The 21,995-nt window shown below is 39.6% G+C and overlaps 1 protein-coding gene across 2 annotated transcripts in view; it reads right to left on the bottom strand.

Moving 5' to 3' along the window:
• The window catches only part of PRKAR2A (protein kinase cAMP-dependent type II regulatory subunit alpha), a 111,577-nt gene that overhangs the window by 14,195 nt on the left and 75,387 nt on the right, over positions 1-21,995 (bottom strand). For both annotated transcript variants that reach the window (XM_038566512.1, XM_038566513.1), the window contains exons 5-8: positions 16,742-16,848; positions 14,710-14,863; positions 6,983-7,084; positions 6,741-6,815 (exon numbers count right to left, since the gene is read on the bottom strand). In XM_038566512.1, coding sequence (XP_038422440.1) covers positions 6,741-6,815; positions 6,983-7,084; positions 14,710-14,863; positions 16,742-16,848 — 438 coding nt within the window. The remainder of the gene's footprint in view (positions 1-6,740; positions 6,816-6,982; positions 7,085-14,709; positions 14,864-16,741; positions 16,849-21,995) is intronic.

Genomic DNA, 21,995 nt, shown 5'->3' with positions numbered 1-21,995 from the left:
TAAGGACATTTATAAAGAAGCTTACAATTACATTATACTTAATGGTGAACAATTAAATGCTTTCCTCCTAAGATCAGTTAATAAGACAAAGATGTCTGTTCTCAGCATTTCTATTCAATATTATACTGGAGGTCCCAGCCAATGCAATAAGGCAAATTAATTAGCTAAAAATTACAAAGAAGGCATACAGAGGTAGAACTGTCTTTGTTCATAGATAAAATAATCATCTATACAGAAAATCCCAAGGAAGCTACAAAAAAGCTGTTAAAATTGTGAGGTTAGCAAGGTTGTAAATACCACAGGATCAATATGCAAAATTCAATTGTATATAAAAATACAATTATGTACTAGCAATACATAATTAAAAACTGAAAAAAGGAAAACCACTTAGAATAAAGTTAAAACTATGAAATATCCAGGTATAAATGAACAGATGTGTAAGACTTGAAAAGTATAAAATAGGAGAGAAAAATTAAAATATATAAAAGCATACTACGTTCATGAACCAACTCACTGTAGCATTTAAGTATCTGACAATAAGCTTTTTTTTTCTTTTTAAGATTTTATTTATTTACTTAACAGATAGAAGAAGAGCACAAGCAGGGGTAGTGGCAGGCAGAGGGAGAGGGAGAAGCAGGCTCCCCGCTGAGCAGGGAGCCCCACGTGGGGCTTGATCCCAGGACCCTGGGATCATGACCTGAGCTGAAGGCAGATATTTAACAAACTAAGCCACCCAGGCACCCCAGTAAGATTTTTTTTTAATTTAAATTCAATTTAGCAACAGATAGTATAACATCCAGTACTCATCACTTCACATGCCCTCCTTAATGCCCATCACCCAGTCACCCCAGCCCCCCACCCATTTCCCCTTCAGCAACCCTCAGTTTGTTTCCCAGATTTAAAAGTCTCTCATGTTGTGTCTTCCTTTAATTTTTCCCCATTCAGTTTCCCTTTCTTCCCTTATGGTCCCTTGCACTATTATATTCCATACATGAGTGAAACCATATGATAACTGTCTTTCTCCGATTAACTTATTTCACTTAATATAATACCCTCCAGTTCCATCAATGTCTATGTAAATGGTAGGTACTCATCCTTTCCGATGGCTGAGTAATATTCCATTGTGTGTGTGTGTATACACTCTTCTTTACCCATTCATCTGTCTAAGGACATCTTGGCTCCTCCCACATTCTGGTTATTGTTAACATTGCTGCTATGAACACTGGAGTGCAGGTGTCCTGTTGTTTCACTATATCTATATCTTTGACCCAGTAGTGCAATTGCTGGGTTGTAGGGTAGCTCTATTTAAAGTTCTTGAGACTGTTTTCCAGAGTGTTTGTACAGCTTGCATTCCCACCAACAGTGTAAGAGGGTTCCCCTTTCTCTACATCCTCACCAACATTTGTTGTTTCCTGTCTTGTTAATTTTAGCTATTCGCACTGGTGTAAAGTGGTATCTCACTGACAATAAGCTTTTTTGATTGTAATGTAAGTGATTGACATCAACCTTTTGATTATTGAGGCAACCATTTCAAAGACTCCCATCTTGAATAAACATATTGCCAGCTATATAACTAGATGAAGAGCTAGTCTGCTCTCACCTATAAAGTTTCCCTTTTAGAAAGTCCTGGGAAATGGAGGAAAATGACCACTTGAGTGACACTGTAATTCCTGCTCTTATGTTTTAAATTCACCAATAAAGAGGGAACCTGCCAAACCCTGGGCACCCCACCCTCAGACCAAATTCCAAGTCCCCCAGCCCACCCTGTGACCTCACTGTGTGGCCCTGGATGTACCATGTACCCTCCAGGACCTGTAAGTAATAAACAGCAAATCTTTTTTCAAAGTTCCCTTATAGTTGTTTGCTGAGGTAAGTCTTGTAGTCATAATAAGAACCACAAGGGCAAAAAAAAAAAAAAAAAAAAAAAAAGAACCACAAGGGCTGGTCCAGCCATAAGACTGGCTCTGGAGAAATGTCTGTGAGGATTTGCTAGAAGTAGGTGAGTGCCTCAGATATTCCTAGCTGATACTATCACTACCGATGGCCTGAGACTGACATAAAACACTCATTATTGTTACAGTGTCAATTTCTCCCCATATTGATTTATAGATTCAACATATTCCCAATAAATAAAAATCTCAGCAGGCTTTTTTGGTAGAAATTGTTATGTTAGTTCTAACATATAAATAGAAATGTAAAGAGCACAGAATAGCTAAAATAATTATAAAAAAGAATTAAAAGGGCAGCCCTGATGGCCCAGCAGTTTGGCGCCGCCTTTAGCCCAGGTTATGATTCTGGAGACCCAGGAATCGAGTCCTACGTTGGGATCCCTGCATGGAGCCTGCTTCTCCCTCTGCCTGTGTCTCTGCCTCTCTCTCTCTCTCTCTGTCTCTCATGAATAAATAAATAAAATCTTTAAAAAAAAAAAACAAAAACTTCTATAGATTTAGGTGTGCTGTAAAATATAAAATATACAACACATTTTGAAGACAGAATAAAAAAAATGTAAAATATTTCATCATTGAATTTTTATATCACTTAAATGTTGAAGAGGTATTATTTAAAGATATTAGGTTAAATATATCACATTATTAGAATTAAGTTAACCTTTAAAAAAATTTGGCTGCTAAAAATTTTTAAATTACATATGTGTTTTTTTTAATTTTTAAAAAATTTTTATTTATTTATGATAGACACACAGTGAGAGAGAGGCAGAGACACAGGCAGAGGGAGAAGCAGGCTCCATGCACCGGAAGCCTGACGTGGGACCCGATCCCGGGTCTCCAGGATCACGCCCTGGGCCAAAGGCAGGCGCCAAACCACGGCACCACCCAGGGATCCCAAATTACATATGTGTTTTACATGATATTTATTGAATGGCGCTAGCCGAGAGATAAATAAAGGAGAAAATCTTATTGACTTTGCAAAAATTTTTTAAATAGGGCACAAGAATGAATAACAAGAGAAAAAAAATTACAAACTAGACTCTTCAAAATTAAAAACTTTTGCTTTTTTAAAAACTATCATTAAGAAAATGAAGAGATAAGGGAGGTGGGTGGAGGATAGGCTAGATAGATGATAGGGATTAAGGAGGGCACTTGTTATGATGAGAGCACTGGGTATTACATATAAGTGATGAATCACTAAGTTCTACTCCTAAAACCAATATTACACTGTATGTTAACCATCTAGAATTTAAATAAAAGTTTGGAGACAAAAAATAATTTAGAAAAAGAAAAGAAAATGAAGAGACAAGCCATAGCCACAGACATAGATTGGGAGAAATATTTGCCAATCATTTGCCTAATAAATGATTTGCATTCAGAACACATAAAGAACTCTTACAACTCAATTAGAAGAAGCAAATTGCCTAATTGTAAATAGGGCAAAAGATTTACAGAAACTTCATCAAAGAAAACCTATGGATGGCAAGCAGTCACAAGAAAAGACACTCAACATCATTAGACATTAGGAAATGCAAATTAAAACCAAAATGAATTACCACTTTATACCCACTAGAATGGCTAAAATTAAAAGGACTGCTGATACCGGGACGCCTGGGTGGCTCGGTCGTTGAGTGTCTGCCTTTGGCTCAGGGCACGATCCCAGTTTGGGGATCGAGTCATGCATTGGGCTCCCTGCGTGGAGCCTGCTTCTCCCTCTGCCTGTGTCTCTGCCTCTCTCTCTCTCTGTGTCTCTCACGAATAAATAAATAAATAATCTTAAAAAGGGAAAAAAAAGAATGTTCATTGCAGCTTTATTCATAATTGCCCCAAGCTGGAAAGACCTCAAATGTCTTTCAACTGGTGAATGGAAAGACAAATTATGGTACGTCATACAGTGAAAATACTACTCAGTAATAAAAAGGAACTATCTGCTGACACATACAACATGAAAAAAATCTCCAAAACATGCAAAGAGAAAGAAGGCAGACACAAAAGACTACATATTATAAGACTTCATTCATATAAAATTCTAGAAAAGGGGATCCCTGGGTGGCGCAGCGGTTTAGCGCCTGCCTTTGGCCCAGGGTGCGATCCTGGAGACCCGGGATCGAATCCCACGTCGGGCTCCCGGTGCATGGAGCCTGCTTCTCCCTCTGCCTGTGTCTCTGCCTCTCTCTCTCTCTCTCTGTGACTATCATAAATAAATAAAAATTAAAAAAAAAATAAAATTCTAGAAAAGTAATTTCTATAATGTTAAAAAGCAAGTAAGTAGTTTCCAGGAATAAGGAGGTGGGAGCAGTGGATTGACTAAAAATCTAAATGAGGGAATTCCTTGGGGTGATGCAAATATCCTATACTATGATTCTATGATTGTACGGATGGCTATAAAACTCCAGAATTAGGGATCCCTGGGTGGCGCAGCGGTTTGGCGCCTGCCTTTGGCCGAGGGTGCGATCCTGGAGACCTGGGATTGAATCCCACATCGGGCTCCCGGTGCATGGAGCCTGCTTCTCCCTCTGCCTATGTCTCTGCCTCTCTCTCTCTCTCTCTGTGATTATCATAAAAACAAACAAACGAACAAACAAAAAAACTCCAGAATTATACACTTGGTGATTTTATTTTATTGTTAATATTTTTAAGATTTATTTATTCATGAGAGACACACAGAAAGAGGCAGAGACACAGGCAGAAGGAGAAGCAGGCTCCCTATGGGGAGCCCAATGCAGGGACTTGATTCTAGGACCCCAGGATCATGCCCTGAGCCAAAGGCAGATGTTCAACCACTGAGCTACCCAGGTGTCCAGGTGATTTTTTTGTATGTACAATATACTGTAACAAAGCTGACCAAAACAAACAAACAGAACATAAAATACAGTTTCTGATTCCCAAGGATTTGCATTTCTAACAATTCCTCTCAAATTCCCAGATGACACTGATGCTGCTATATTTGGGACCTCACTTGGAGATCCCTCGTCTAGCTAGAGACACTGCCAAAAGTGGTCTATAAATAAGCTGATGTCATCTTAATTCATGTCCACTAAGCACAGTCACCTAGCACTCCTGTCTTCAAGAAGACAGACACAACAGAAAATACTGCAGCTTATACCTCTTGACATACCTCCTGAAGGCCTAGAGCTTTCTGGATGAAGAAGAGGTCCTTTGGGAGTAAATGAAAGCACCTCAGATTCAGAAGAAATTTGACCAGTCAAAATGTCCCCCCCTTTTTTTTTAAAAGATTTTATTTATTTATTCATGGGAGACACACAGAGAGAGGCAGAGACATCATAGGCAGAGGGAGAAGCAGACTTCCTGTGTGGAATATGATGCAGGACTTGATTCCAGGACCCCAGGACCACAACCTGAGACAAAGGCAGATGCTCAACTACTGAGCCAACCAGGTGCCCCAACATGTCCCATTCCTGCAACTCAGGCCTACGTTCTTAACAGACCAGGACAGTTGCTCAGGAACACAGCTCACACCGACAGGCCCTTGCTCATATTGTTATTTTGCCCCAAAAGACCTCTCCCTGACCTCAACTGCTGAAGCTGTACTTCTAAGCCCAGCCCAAATGGCATTTATTCCCCCCACAGAACCATATGAAATACCCTCTTTCCTTTTTTTTTTTTAAGATTTTATTTATTCATGAGACACACACACACACACACAGAGAGAGAGAGAGAGAGAGAGAGGGGCAGAAACACAGGCAGAGGGAGAAGCAGGCTCCTATGCAGGGAGCCCAACGTGGGACTGGATCCCAGGTCTCCAGAATCACACCCTGGGCTGAGGGTGGCGCTAAACCACTGAACCGCCCGGGCTGCCCAAGTACTCCCTTTCCTACATTCTCATTGTCATTCATATGTTCCTTCATTATAGTACTTATATCTAGCCTTACCTGTGTATCTTAATATCTAGAGAATCAAACCAATTTCTAATTGAAGGAATTATTAACAGTAGGGGTACTTAGAAAACAAAGGCATTTAGAGAAGGCACAGGGTTTTTTGTTTTTTGTTAGTCCTTTTTCTCTGGGAGTTTCTCTCTCTCCTTCTGTGATAATAAACCTGATTAGTCCTTGCAGTGCTGGTTGGGCCAACTCCATCCACTGGCCCCAGAGGTGGGCTCAGGACTTAGGTTTGACCAATCTGAGTCTTTTTTCCTCCTAGCCCCAGCCCTGGGTTCATGATGGGAACATTACCCCACCCAGACCAACCAGATATGTTCCCAGTGTTCTTGCCAGAACCACAGACAGAGAAGTTTACACCTAGAAGTCTTAACATATAATTAAAGACACAAACAGAGTAGACAAGGAAAATTATTACACAATACTCATCACAATGACCCAGGCTACTGTGTGGTGATCCTCAAGCACCCAAAAATAACATGAGAGAAAGGCACAAAGGAAATATTGAAGACAACTTATAAATCTGGTCAATCACTGAAGACTGAAGACTCTGGCCTATTTTAGATTAGCTAAGAAGCCACTTTTGTGTCAAACGTAAAAGGTAAAGGGCACAACCCTTGGACCTTCTCTAGGCTTTAACACTAATGAATGAAGCTTACACAAGGATCAAAAGAGAATGAGATCCAAAAGAACAACATCAGAATCCAGCAAAAGGTGAATGGAGGCAAGAGATGTGTATGTGAACATGAGATGAACATCAATGGGTTTCAGAGGACTCTGCAGGAAGTGTGCCCAACTAGCTGGCAACACGAGCTCCCAAAGTGTGTGCACAAGGGATGCACTAGTCCTTCAAGAGGTAACCCTCAGGAAAGGAGCTGCTCAAGGCCCCACGTACCTGTGTGATTATGCGCTCTCCATCCTTATAGGCCTTCTCTCCTATTACATCCACAATCTTCATTCGTTCTGACATCTGAAACAATAGACATACCCATAAACTATAAGGAAAAGATCTCGAATGAAAGTCACAAAGAATATCCAAACAATTGATTAGAATCATCCAATTTGAAAATTTAATAGGTTATATTAGTTTTAAATCTTAAAGCTCCAAAAACAGACTCTTATTCAAATACACTTTACCTCTAGTGATTTAAGGAGGGGCACAGATTCAATAAATGATTCAAACATCCTTCTCTTTTTTGCATTGTTTTTCACTATGATTCTTCTAAAAGTCACGCGGTCCTACAAGAAAGAACATGAAAATTCTGGTAAATGCCTCTGTGAGAGAACATCTATGGTTTAACTAACTGGATGACAGCAAATATTAGAGGACTATGGAATGTACTGGGCCAACTGAGTGTTTAATGACATTTTAATCTGAGTCATCACTGGAAGAGAAAGACTTGTAGCCTGTGTCAGACAGATGGTCCACGTGCAATTGCTTGCTATCTAGTACTCAATGAGTGCCACCTATGGGTCATAAATAGAACACAAAATACAAATCCCAATCAACACTTCCCAGTTCAGTCACTGTTCAATGTGAAAAGGTGCACATTCAAAAAAAAGGAGATGTAACAACCACTTCAGGGCTCTTGCCCTGAAGGACTTTACAATCTCAATGGGGAGACAACACAAAGTATATGGGAATAAAAAATCTACAGTTCAAGACAGCATATCTAATGTGCCAGGTGAACAATAAAGACAAGAGTAAGTGCCACAAGAATTCTGAGGAGGTAAAGAGAGAGATCACAGTAGGCTGGAGTGATCAAGGGTATTTTTGTTGCAAAAATATAAATTTTGGTGGAGCATCTAGGTGGCTCAGGTGATGAAGCATCCAACTCTTGATCTTTTTTTTTTTTTTTTTTTTTTTAAATTTTTTTTTAATTTTTATTTATTTATGATAGTCACAGAGAGAGAGAGAGAGAGGCAGAGACACAGGCAGAGGGAGAAGCAGGCTCCATGCACCGGGAGCCTGACGTGGGATTCGATCCCAGGTCTCCAGGATCGCGCCCTGGGCCAAAGGCAGGCGCTAAACCACTGCGCCACCCAGGGATCCCCCAACTCTTGATCTTAGCTTAGGTCTTGTTCCCAGGATCAGGAATTCAAGCCCCACACTGAGCTCCACACTGGGTGTGGAGTCTACTTAAAAAACAAATACATATATAAATATTCACAATATAAGTATTATATATAAATCATGTTTATAGATAATTATATAACTATACATAAAAATTTAATAATTAACGGAAAAAGAGGGGAGGCAGGAATGTGAATGGAAATGGAGTCCCTTGACTCCAGCAAGTTATGGATTCTGATCAGAAGACAGCTAACCAGAGCTACAGTCAAGCTCCTCTCAGATATGTGTACATATGTGTGAGGAGGGACACACAGCCAGGAGAATATTAATTGCTTAGTTTTAGGTTTTTTATACCTAAGTTAATTGTACCTTTTGTCCACCTCAGGCTGGGAGAGGAAGGTGTCTTTTGTTTTTTTGTTTTTCCTTTGAAAGCAACATAATGAAATCCTCAAGGCTGGCAGAATGATACATACAAGGTAAGGACATGATTTTTTTTTAATTTTTAAATTTATTTATGATAGTCACAGAGAGAGAGAGAGAGAGAGGCAGAGACACAGGCAGAGGGAGAAGCAGGCTCCATGCACCGGGAGCCCGACGTGGTATTCGATCCCGGGTCTCCAGGATCGCGCCCTGGGCCAAAGGCAGGTGCTAAACCGCTGCGCCACCCAGGGTTCCCAGGACATGATGTTTAACTGTAAGTCTGCTATTTTAGTATGCTCTATGATGGGTTGGTAGTGGGGTAGAGAAATCACATAGAAGACAACTGAGTTGAGATGTCCTAATGGGTTTTACAGCTCATATTCCATAAGCTATAGAATTCCCAGCCCCTATCCCATACCATGTTTCATCTGCCTTAAAAGAGAAGTAAAAAAAAAAAAAAAAAAGAGAGAGAGAGAGAGAGAAGTCACCTACTACACCCTATATTCCTAGTATGAGCTATGACAGACTCCAACTCTCCCTCTAAACTGCTGTACAAATCATGTTTGTTTTTTAGCATATAGCAAGATTCTGCTCCATTTCTTCTCCATCTGTCTGCTTGAAAAGAGCCATTCAATCTCTGATTGCTCTAATGGGCTGCATGATTTGCCACTACTTTTTTAAGTCCAAGGTTAGGGATGTATCATTTAAAATGTTACTGTTATACTTTGGAATATTATTTCATTATCTTTAGAATTCAATTTCCACATGTTTTCTGGGCCAATCTAGGCACGAGTGCTACAGAAAGAGGACAATCAAAAGTGAGAAAATGGGAATTATGAAGTTCTCTTCTTTCTGAGTAGGCATTGTTAAAATTTTTTTTAATCCATCTATAACATCACAAAGATTGCTACAATTGCAATAGCAAACTATTTCTAGCTGAAGAGAAAACAACTGGTATCTCTCAAAGTGACTTATTTATTCATGTTCCAACATTTTCTATGCGTATTTCCACTCTTCCCAGAACTCTCATGCTATGCAAGGCCAACTCCTGTGACTGTGGAGGGCATGAAAAAGCTTTCAGGGAGCTTCCAACAGAGCTGTGAGGAGAAAACTCCCACTGTGAAATAGTGGATCCTTCAGGCGGCAAGTGTTCAGCGTCAAGCTTACAGCCTAAAGTTCAGAAAAGAAAAGGAATACTACCTTTTCCAGTGATTGCAAGCATTTCCTAAGAAAGTTTCTATTAACTTTCACTTTCACAAGAGAGAACAAGAGCAGAGGCTAAGTATAGTGGTCATGGTGGCAACTGCCCCCACTAAGAGAAGGAATGTAGAATTCACTGTGAGAAACTTAAGTGACTACACCAAGTCCTCCCTGCTTTAGCCTCAGAAAGCATTTCTGAAGCCTTGGAAGCTACAAGAAATCAGGCTGTAGAGGACCATCAGGGAGTCACTTTTGAAGAGGTGACACTAAAGCTTTTGAGAGGCTTTGGGCTATAAAGTACATGAACAAAGCAGAAGAAAAGCAGAGCCCAGAAGGGCATTTTGATAGGATGCTTAAAACAGCAGGGAAAGGAAGAAAAGGCTGAAAAGGATAAGGCTAGGAAGTAGAAAGACAAGGCAGGGATCTCAGGAGAGAATGGTCATAATGCAGCACCACAACTATGGAGAGCAGGTGTTGCCATTCTGTAGCCCCTACCTTTTGCCAGACATCAAGAGAGTTGCTTCTTTTATGTCCATCTGTTGAATTCTCATACCCAACCATGAGACAGGTAGCTTTATAGTTCAATTAAAAAAAATTCTATTGTGACTTTCTCTTTGACTTAGGAATTCTTTAGGAATGTGTTATTTAATTTCCAAGTGTTTGTGGATATTTTCCTGTTACTTCTCTGTTACTGATTGCTGGATTTATTCCATTGAGGTTACAGAATACATTCTCTGGTTTAAATTATTTTAAATTTGCTAGGTTTTATTTTATATCCCAGGATATAGTCTATCTTGTTGAATATTCCACAGGCTTAAAAAGAATGAGTACTCTACTATTGTTGTACTCAGTGTTCTATAAATTTCAATTAGATCTTTTTGGCTAATGGTGTGGTTAAGTTCTTCAATAACCTTCCTGATTTTCTAATTGTTCCATCAACTGTTGAGAGAGAAGTGTTAAAGTCTGCAACTATAACTGTGGATTTGTCTCTTCTTTCAGTTCTATTAGTTTTTGCTTCACATATATATTTTTTAAAGATGTTATTTATTCATGAGAGACACAGAGAGAGAGAGACAGAGACAGAGACACAGGCAGAAGGAGAAGCAGGCTCCATGCAGGGAGCCCAACTGGGACTCCAGGATCATGCCCTGGGGTTAAGGCAGGCACTCAACAGCTGAGCCACCCAGGGATCCCTGCTTCGCATATTTTGAAGCTCTGTTGTTTGGTGTATACATATTTAGGGCTGCTATGTCTTCTTGGTACATTAACTCTTTCATTATTATGTTATGTTCCTCTTTGTCCCTGGTAACTTTCTTTGCTTTGAGGTCTACTTTATCTGATACTAATATAATTACTCCTGCTTTCTTCTGGTTAATGGTTGCATGGTATATATATAACTCTATCTTTTTACTTTTAATCTATACTATGTGTTTTTTTTTTTAAGATTTTATTTATTTATTCATTAGAGACACACACACACACAGAGGCAGAGACACAGGCAGAAGGAGAAGCAGGCTCCACACAGGGAGCCTGATGTGGGACTCGATCCTGGGACTCCAAGATCACGCCCTGGGCCGAAGGCAGGCGCCAAACCACTGAGACACCCAGGGATCCCCATCAATCTATATCATGTTTGAGAGAGTTTGGTGCAGATAGAATAGAGCTGGTCATCTTAAAAAATCCATGTGATTTGTCTCTGTCATTTAGTTGGTATAATCATATTATATTTACAGTAACTATTTATATATTAAGGTTTAAGTCCACCATTTTACTGTTTTCTGCTGTTCCCCTTTGTTTTGTTCTTCTGTTTCATTTTCCTGTATACCTATGGGTTACCTGATTAAAGCTTTTGAATACATCTCTTTGTACAGATTATTTTAGCAGTTGCTCTAGGTATTATATTTATATATATGTAATTTAATCACGATCTACTGATGTCAACATTTTATTAGTTGGAATAAAGTGTAGAAGCTTTACTTCCATTTGGGCCCCTTTACCTCTTCCTTTTAGACTATAACTATCTTAAGTATTTTCTTTTTTTTTAAGATTTTATTTATTTATTCATGGGATACACAGAGAGAGAGGCAGAGACACAGGCAGAGGGAGAAGCAGGCTCCATGCAGGGAGCCCAATGTAGGACTCGATCCCAGGACTGGGATCACACCCTGGGCCGAAGGCAGGTGCTTAACCGCTGAGCCACCCAGGTGTCCCAAGTATTTTCTCTACATACACTGAGAACCACATCAGACAGTAATTTTTTGGTTATTATTTTGGTTATTATATTTTCCAGTTCCCATTTGGATCTTCTTTCTGTCTTCTATTTCTCCGAGACCTTCTATTTTTTTTTTTTTTTTTTTAAAGATTATTTATTTATTATTAGAGAGAGAGAGAGAGAGAGAAAGAAGCAGGCTCCATGCTGGGAGCTTGACATGGAACTCGATCCCAGTTCTCCAAGATCACACCCTGGGCTGAAGGCGGCACTAAACCTCTAAGCCACCGGGGCTGCCCTATTTTTTCTTCATTTTTTTCAAGTGTGTCCATAATTGCAATTGTGGCTTATATAATTGGCTATATAATGACTGCTTTATTATTTTTTAAGATTTTATTTATTTGAGAGAGAACAAAAGAGGGAGAGAGAGCACAGAGGGGGAGGAAGAAGCAGGCTTCCCTGCTGATCAGAGAGCCCCATGTGGGGCTTGATCCCAGGACCCTGGGATGATGACCTGAGCTGAAGGCAGATGCTTAATTAACTGAGTCATCCAGGTGGCTTTTTTTAAAGATTTTATTTATATGAGAGAGAGAGAGACAGAGACAGAGACACAGGCAGAGGGAGAAGCAGGCTCCATGCAGGGAGCCTGACGTGGGACTCGATCCCAGGTCTCCAGGATCACGCCCTGGGCTGAAGGCGGCGCTAAACTCCTAAGCCACTTGGGCTATCCTGATGATTGTTTTAAACCCTTGTCAGTTAGTTGCAATAGTTGTGTCATCTTGGTATTGGTATCTGTTGATTGTCTTTTCTCACTCAGGTTGAGAATTTCGCTCTTCTTTGTATAACAAATGATTTTCTATTGTCCCTCAGACATTTGGGGTATTATGTTGTGAAATTATGTATCCAATTTAATCTTTTTCTTTTGCAGGCACAATTTAGGTATAGTGTGCATGTACATGTGGGAGTGAATGTTCAGCTCCCCTCTGGATTCCACTGACACAACCCTGGCAGGGAAAGTGGAATGCCAACTAATAACACTGTGTATCTCCTCATTTTGCCTCTTTGCTACTGGGTGAGGCTGTAGTACGTTCAGTTTGCTGCTAGTCCCAGTGACACTGGAAAGTAGAAGCAATTTTTTCCTTTGGTATTTGGCTAGAATAGAGTGGTAGGTGTTCTGCTAGGCTGCCCTTTTCCTGGTCCTTTAGCTAAAGGGGTCAGGCTTTTCTTGGGGTTGTTTTTGTATGTACTTGTTGGTGGATCTAGGTTGTAGGCTTTTCCAGAATGCCATCTGGTATATATATGGGAAGCAAAAAAGAAAACCCAGGAAATTCACTGTCTTGTCCGTCTTTAAATCCCAAGATCCCTAGCCATTTCACCTTATCCCTATCCTTCCCATCTTTCTAAGTTTGTTGTATGATATCTGGACTGTTTTAGCTTTTTGTTTTTGTTTCTTTAAGATTTTATTTATGTACTGGAGAGAGAGAGAAAGTACACAAGCAGGGGAGGGGCAGAGGCCTAGGGAGAAGAAGACTCCCTGCTGAGCAAGGAGCCCAATGTGTGGCTCCATCCCAAGACCCTGAGACCATGATCCGAGCTGAAAGCAGACACTCAAACTGAGCCACCTAAAGTGCTCCTGAATTTTTTTAGTTTTAAGAGATAAAACTAGTGAGGAATGGAGATATTCCATCTTGACCTGGACCAGTAGTTGTCATAATTACATTTTTTTTTAAGTTGGTTCCATGCCCAAGGTGGGGCTCAAACTCACAACTTTGAGATCAAGAATAGGTAGCATACTCTACTAACTGAGCGCCAGCCTTAGCATCAATACATTTTAAAACTGAGTTTATTTTCCCTATTACTTATTGATCTATGATCTATCCTTGAGTTTTTCCTTTTTTATTTTTTTAAAGAGAGAGAGAAAGAGCAAGCAAGCAAATAAGCATGTCAGCAGGGTGGGGAATGGTAGGGGGAGAGGAGAGAGAGAATCTTAAACAGGCTCCAAGAAAGGCTTGAGGTCATGACCTGAGCCAAAATCAAGGGTTGGATGCTCAACCAACTGAGCTACCTAGGTGCCCCATCCTTGAGTTTTTCAATCACTAGGTCCCCAAGTGTGTGATTTATTCTTAAGCCATTACATGTCTCATCTCTCAAGACACACTATACCAAAAGACAGGTCTTTTCTTGTATATCACAGGAAGTGCTCTGTCTTTAAAATGTGATTTCATTTGAGGAACTATGTTGATAATGCTATGGTATACAATTAATTCTGCTAGTAAAGTAGATGGAAACACATTATCACAGATGTCAATATCTTAAAAAGTGAAATTTGGAATCTGTACAAAAGGGTAATTATTTTGTTTAAGAAGGAAGAGAGTTATAGATTCTGAAGGCTTGATACTGAAAGGAAGCAAGATGGACCATGGGTAATAGAGGATAGGGATCACAGCAGTGGTGTGCCATAGACATTCTAGGAAAGTTCTCTTTCCCAGAATATGGCCATCAGCCTTTCTAGCCATCCACACCTATTGGATATTGGCATGGACCAATGCACATGAACAAGTGGATGGGTGGCCATAGAGAAAAGTTAGTCCTGGGACAGCTAGAGATGACAAGCACTGTTGGCAAAGCTCTCTATGACAATTATTTTTCTAGGCTGCCTCTTGCATGGAAAATTATCCCCTTTCTCTCTATCTGTCTGATCAAAACAAACAGAAAGCATAATAAGAACTGACATGACTATAAGGTTATAAAACCCAGTCTTTTCCTTGCAATTTGTAGTAAATGGTTTGTTGACAAATTATTTTAGAGAAATGGAAAAACACATTGGCACAAATCCTTTCATAATGTATTTCAGAGAACTGGCTACAAAATATAGTGTGAACCATAGCTTAAGGACAGCAAATTCAGAAGTAAGGGGAATTAATACTACGCCACGCAAGGATTATCATTTCTCTAACTCACCAGTCCCCAAAGGGAGCCTTCTGAAGTGGCGATAATGGTAGCAGCTCTTGGGGTGTTGTACATCAGAGCAAGTTCTCCAAAACTGCCACGGTTGTCATACTGACCAACAGAGCGAGTTTGATTATCTTTTGTTACTAAAATATCATAGGTTCCCCTGGAAATACAAGAAATAATTTCATTTATTACTTCCAATAAATTTCATTTGTTACTTCTAAATTTAAGACCTGACAGGTAGTGCATAAATAGAAGGTACAAATGATATAAAACAGGCAACTTCCAACATATTTTTGCTAGTATACAAAAATACAATAGATTTTTGCATTTTGACTTTGTATTCTGTGACCTTGCTAAACTCACTTATCAGTTCTAGGTGCTTTTTGGTAGCTTGGGATTTTCTAGGGAAGATAATGTTTAATGTTATCAGCAAACAAAGACAGTTTCACTTTTTCTTTTCTAATCTTTATGTCCTCCCTTCCTCCCTCTTTTTCTTCTTCTTTTTTTCATTGCCTCATTGCATTGGCTAGGATCTACAATACAATACTATATAGAAGTGGTGAGAGCAGATATCCCTGCCTTGTTCTTGATCTTAAGGGGAAAACAGTCAATGTTTCACCCTTAACTATGATGCTGGCCAAAAGTTTTTAAAAAAATTCCTTTAACTGGACTGGTGAAAAACCACATCTATTCCTAGTTTGCTGAGAGTTTTTACATTGAAAAGGTGATGAATTTTGTCAAATGCTTTTCTTGAAGGGATTGATATAACTATATGAGTCTTTTGTAGTTTGTTGAAAACTAGGATACAGAACTGATTAAAATAAAGAAACCAAAAGGTGCAATATTCTACCTGTTAACTGGTAATGATTGCTAAAGAATAATATTCAGAACTGACAAACATTTAGAGAAACAGGCACTCCCAATACATCACTGAGGCAAACTTAAATATATCAATATTTTTGCAAGATACTTAACAACATTTAACAAATTCCTTAAAGAGACCCTTTTACCCAGTGTTACCATTTCTAGACATTCTATAGGAGATTATTTGGTGAAGGTGGTTCTTTTCATGTCTGGGAGGGGGTCAGAAGGAACCCTCAAGATGAAATTAACAATTGAAGAGCTCACAATACACTAAGGCCAGCAGGTCAAACCCACGTATTTCATGTCTCCCGACATGGCTTATACCAGGAACAGAGCCAGAAGGGGCCGCGACATGGAAGTTGAGGCAGTGTATTCATAGGTAAATTAGGCTGGGCCTGAAAGATCCAGATGACAGTATAGCAAAATGGCTTCTTTATGAAATCATTTCCTTGAACACTGGCAAATAACATGTTTATTTTTTTTTATTATTTTTTAAAAGATTTTATTTATTTATTCATGAGAGACACAGCGAGAGAGAGAGAGAGGCAGAGACACAGGCAGAGAGAGAAGCAGGCTCCATTCAGGCAGCCCGACAGGGAGCCCCCTAGAAAATCCCAAGCTACAATCCCAGGGTCTCCAGGATCATGCCCCGGGCCGCAGGCGGCACTAAACCACTGAGCCACCGGGGCTGCCCTGAGCCACCAGGGCTGCCCAAATAACATGTTTATAAAGCACATCTTGTCTAATTCTTTTTTTAATCTTATTTTTATTTTTTAAAGATCTTATTTATTTATTCATGAGAGACACATAGAGAGAGGCAGAAACACAGGCAGTGGGAGAAGCAGGCTCCATGTAGGAAGCCCGACTCGGGACTTGATCCCAGAACTCCGGATCATGCCCCAAGCCAAAGGCAGACACTTAACCACTGAGCCACCCAGGCGTCCCCATCTTGTCTAATTGTAAAGGAGACTTTTTAGTGTTGCTAATAGCAACCCAAACATGGGGTTGTACTGAGGACTCAGAACAGCAGTAGATACAGGGGGCAGGCAGTGGGCAGAGAGGGAAGCCTGTACACTTGATCCTAAGTCCTTCCTGGGCTGAACAAAGCACTGGGTGCCTTTAATCATGAATCTTATTAAGTGTAGCCACACATCTGCAAAGTTTCATTTCCTACCGTTCAATGACATAAAAGTTGTCTCCATCGTCTCCTTGGTCAATGACATGCTCATCAACTTTGACTGTTCTTTCAAACATGGCATCAAGGACTTGAGAAAGTTGTTCCTGCAAGGTATACACACAAAGAGAAAAGGCGGCTTTTACACTGGCTGTGAAAAAAATGACTGCTTATCTCAGTTTGCAACTACAAGGTGGAAGTACACATATAGGATTGTTCCCCATATTCAAGCAATATCCTAAAAGCTGTCTGAAACAAATGTTTTCCCCTGACCGTTCAGCTTTGTACCTCCATGTACACAGCACAGTTGCCAAGTATTTTTGAGGCAGTACTGTTTTGAAAAAACATTCCATAATTTTTGCAAAACTAGGTATCTCAGTTATGGTACCCATTCTCCCAGTTGCACCCACATGACTGTCAGGCTCCTTGATGGCTCCACTATACCATCTGTAAACCATGCAATGCCATCTTCCTATGGGTGTTGATCTTAACAGGATGATCAAATCCTTTTTTTTTTTTTTTTTTTTTTTTTTAGGATCATCACATCTAAAGGGCTGGGATAGACTTAGAAGTTACCTTACAGAGTAGCACAACTGCTCTGACTAGTCACGCACATTACTTAACCTCTCTGAGCCTCAGTTAACACATATTTTAAAAAGCGTTTACAGGGATCCCTGGGTGGCGCAGCGGTTTGGCGCCTGCCTTTGGCCCAGGGCGCGATCCTGGAGACCCGGGATCGAATCCCACATCGGGCTCCCGGTGCATGGAGCCTGCTTCTCCCTCTGCCTGTGTCTCTGCCTCTCTCTCTTTCTTTCTCTGTGACTATCATAAATAAAATAAAAAAATAAAAATAAAAAAATAAAATAAAATAAAAATTAAAAAAAAATAAGCGTTTACTAGTTTCTAGCTCATTGATTTTTATGACTAAAAGAGAAAAATCTAAGGAAAGTATCACACAACAGGTACTCAAAAATTGAGATCTATTCAAACATCTATATACAACACATATAATGACTTACTTATTATTACCTGCTATAATCAGAAGGTAACTGTATTGATAAGTATAGGGAAAACAAAACAATGCAATTAAATTCTAACAAAACAGTGGTCTCAGTCTAGGGCCAGCATCCCTCTGTCAGGAAGGGAGATCACTGGCTGTCAGGGGGCACTAATGAATATCAGCTTCAGCTCAAAGAAAGACTCTCCTTGGAGGAATGTGGACTGAAGACGTGGCAAGGAAAAATTTTATTGTTGCATAATTCCATGTGATTCAGTGTCTGTCAGTAAGACTGTGCTACCTAAAAATAACTGAGTAAACTAAAAGCATCTCTTTATTTCCACAGGTTCATGTGTATTGAATACAAGCCAACAAATACTATAAGGGAAGTGATGTTCACATGCATTCCACATTCACATGGAATGTGAGCCCAATGTTGCCAGAAATCTCATGTTTAAATACAGGTACCAACTCAAATTTTCAAGTACAATACAGACCAAACACATATACCTGTACCTAGCTATAACTGGCCTGTGGGCTGTCCATTGGCAGCTTCTTGTTCTAAGTAACTCTTCTCTGGCCTGGACTCTTCAAAAACATCAGTATCATAAGATACAGAATAAGGTGTAAGGGGAGGATTCTAGGCTGGAGATGACTAAAATGATACCATGACAACTAAAAGCAACACATGATTCAGGACTGAAAAACAAAACAAAAAAGCTATAGAGAACTTTACTGGGGAAATCTGAATATGGAATGGATGCGAGATAACATTACTGTATCAATGTTAATAATGGTATTGTGCTAATGTAGGAGAGTATCTTTGTTCTTAGAAAATATATCTTTTTTTTTTTTAATTGTTTTTTTTAAATTTTTATTTATTTACTTACGATAGTCACAGAGAGAGAGAGAGGCAGAGACACAGGCAGAGGGAGAAGCAGGCTCCATGCACCGGGAGCCCGATATGGGATTCGATCCTGGGTCTCCAGGATCACGCCCTGGGCCAAAGGCAGGCGCCAAACCGCTGCGCCACCCAGGGATCCCTTAGAAAATATATCTTAAGGTATTTAGGGGCCAAGAGTCAAGATGTCTTAAACATATTTATAAATGGCTCAGGACAAAAGAAAAAAGCAGTTTACATGTACTTATGTGTGCGTACATACACACATGAAAGAAAATAAATGTGGCAAAATGTTAACAACCGGTCAGTCTAGGTAAAGGTACACGAGTGTTCATGATACTATTCTTTTTATTTTCCTGTAAATTTGAAAATTTAAAACCAGAGATTTGGATAATAAATTTTTATTTTATTTATATATTTTTATTTATTTTTTAAAGTATGCTTTATATCCAAAGTAGGTGTAAATAAATCTTTACAAACTGAAACAAATACACTCACCAGAATGGCTAAAATTTGAGAAGATGGGCAATACCAAATATTGGTAAGGATATGGAGCAACTGGGAAGCTCATGTATTGTTGAATGCAAATGGTAAACCACTTTTAAAAAGACCTGGCAGATTTTTGTAAAATCTAACATATACCTACCCTATGACTTAGCAATTTTGCCCTCAGTTATTTTACTGAGGAGAAATGGGTGGGGGCGGGGAGTTCACAAAAAACATGTACAAAATGTCCACAGCATTATTCCTAAGAGCTAAAAACAAGAAATAGACCAGGTATCCATCAACAGGGGAAAAAAAAAGAATTAGCAAACTGGTATTTTCATATAATGGCATATTACTCAGCAACAAAAGAGGAATGAACTAACATCACCAGCAATAAGGCATGCTGACATTATGGACCCCTTGAAATGATGCTCTGAGAAAAAGACAATATAATTTCTTTGGGAGTCAGGCCAAGAATGTATATCCATATTCCATAGTCATAAGGAAACATCAGACAAATCCAATTGAGGTGCGTTCTATAAAATAACGAACCAGTACTCTTCAAAGTGTCAAGATCATGAAAGACCAGAAAGGACTGAAAACTATGACAGACTAAAGAGAAATAAGAACTAAATTACAAAGTGGGATTCTGAACTGGATCCTTAACCAGAAAAATAAAACCATAAGTGAGAAAACTGGTGAAATCTCAATAAGAGTTGTAGTTTATTTATTTATTTATTTATTTTAAATTTTTTTTATTTATTTATGATAGTCACAGAGAGAGAGAGAGAGAGGCAGAGACACAGGCAGAGAGAGAAGCAGGCTCCATGCACCGGGAGCCCGACGTGGGATTCGATCCCGGGTCTCCAGGATCGCGCCCTGGGCCAAAGGCAGGCGCCAAACCACTGCGCCACCCAGGGATCCCAAGAGTTGTAGTTTAGCCAATAGTATTGTAACAGTTAATTTCCTGGTTTCGCTCATTGTCCTATGGTTATGTTAAGATGTAGGAGATCCCTGGGTGGCTCAGAGGTTTAGCTCCTGCTGTCAGCCCAGGGTGTGATCCTGGAGTCCCGGGAAGGAGTCCCACATCGGGCTCTCTGCATGGAGCCTGCTTCTCCCTCTGCCTGTGTCTCTCATGAATAAATAAATAAAATCTTTTTTTTTTAATAAATAAAATCTTAAAAAAAAAAAAAGTTGTTTATACCAGGGGAAGCTGGATGAAGAGTATATGGGAATTCTGTACTATTTTTGCAGCTTTTTTTTGTCAGTCTAAAACTAATTCAAAATAAAAAGTGAAAAAGGAAAAGAAATGAACTACTGATAAATGCAACAGGGATGAGCTTCAAAAATTGCTGTGTGAAAGAAGTCTCACACAAAAGAGTGCACACTGTACAATTCCATTTATATGAAATCTGAGGAGAGGCAAATTTAATTTATTGCAGAATAAATCAAAATCGTAGTTGCCTCTGAGAGGAGATAGGGCCAGAATTGATCACAAGGGGGCATGAGGGCATTTTTGCGGGGTGTTTAACAAATGTTAAATGATTTGTTAGGGAATTTGGGTCACCCAAATGTATACATTTGTCAAACCTCAACGAACGCACTTAAAAGTTACGCATTTCATTGCATGTAAACTTTATATCAAAAGACTGTAAGTGGGACCCTTGGGTCACTCAGTGGTTGAGTGTCCACCTTCGGCTCAGGGCATGATCCCGAGGTCCGGGATCGAGTCCCACATTGGGCTCCCTGTGAGGAGCCTACTTCTCCCTCTGCCTCTCTCTGTGTGTCCCTCATGAATAAAGAAATAAAATCTTAAAAAAAAAAAAAAGACTTTATGCAAATATTGAAATTTAGTTCCATGATACACATGCCAAAGTATTTAAAGAAAAGTAGAGAGGATCCCTGGGTGGCTCAGGGGTTTAGCGCCTGCCTTTGGCTCAGGGCGTGATCCTGAGGTCCCGGCATCGAGTCCCACATCAGGCTCCCTGCATGGAGCCTGCTTCTCCCTCTGCCTGTGTCTCTGCCTCTCTCTCTCTCTCTCTCTCTGTGTCTCTCATGAATAAGTAAATAATATCTTTAAAAAAAATTAAAAAATAAAGGAAAGTATAATGATATCTACAACTTACTCTGAAACGAACCCAAAAGAGTAAGACGGGTTAATGGAGGAGCCAGCAAACAGCTGCCTGTTTCTGTAAATAATGTTTTACTGGAACACAGCCATACGTTTTCATTTATGTATGGTCTATGGCTGCTTCCCTGCTACAATAACAGAGCTGAATAGTTATAACAGACATACTTACTACCTAGTTCTGTAAGAAAAAGTTTACTGACCTCTTTGCTGAAAGATGGGTAGGTGGTATATAAGATAGCAAGCATAATAAAATGTTACTCATAGAATCAAAGCAGTGGATAAGTATGTGTTCCATAGAAGTCTCTCAACTTTATTGTATTTGAATATTTTCATGACAAAAATGTTAGAAAAATATAATGAAATATGAAATTTTAGTTATAAATGAAATGGTAAAATGGTTTTCTTCAATACTAAGAAAACTGTGAATATTAGATTGACATAGCAATTTCCCTTAGAATATCTGATGATATAAAATTTACAAGGGGTTTTGTTCAGTAGGTAAAGCAGCAAGTCTTCTTTCCATTTTTTTTTTATTTTTAAAAAATTTTTTTTTTAATTTTTATTTATTTATGATAGTCACACCACAGAGAGAGAGAGAGAGGCAGAGACACAGGCAGAGGGAGAAGCAGGCTCCATGCACCGGGAGCCCGACGTGGAATTCGATCCCGGATCTCCAGGATCGCGCCCTGGGCCAAAGGCAGGCGCCGAACCGCTGCGCCACCCAGGGATCCCAAGTCTT

This window comes from Canis lupus, chromosome 20, assembly GCF_011100685.1.
Source record: "Canis lupus familiaris isolate Mischka breed German Shepherd chromosome 20, alternate assembly UU_Cfam_GSD_1.0, whole genome shotgun sequence".
Classification (NCBI taxonomy): Eukaryota; Metazoa; Chordata; class Mammalia; order Carnivora; family Canidae; genus Canis; species Canis lupus.
Note: the sequence above shows the minus strand (reverse complement) of the source record. Positions and strands in the feature narration are given on the sequence as shown.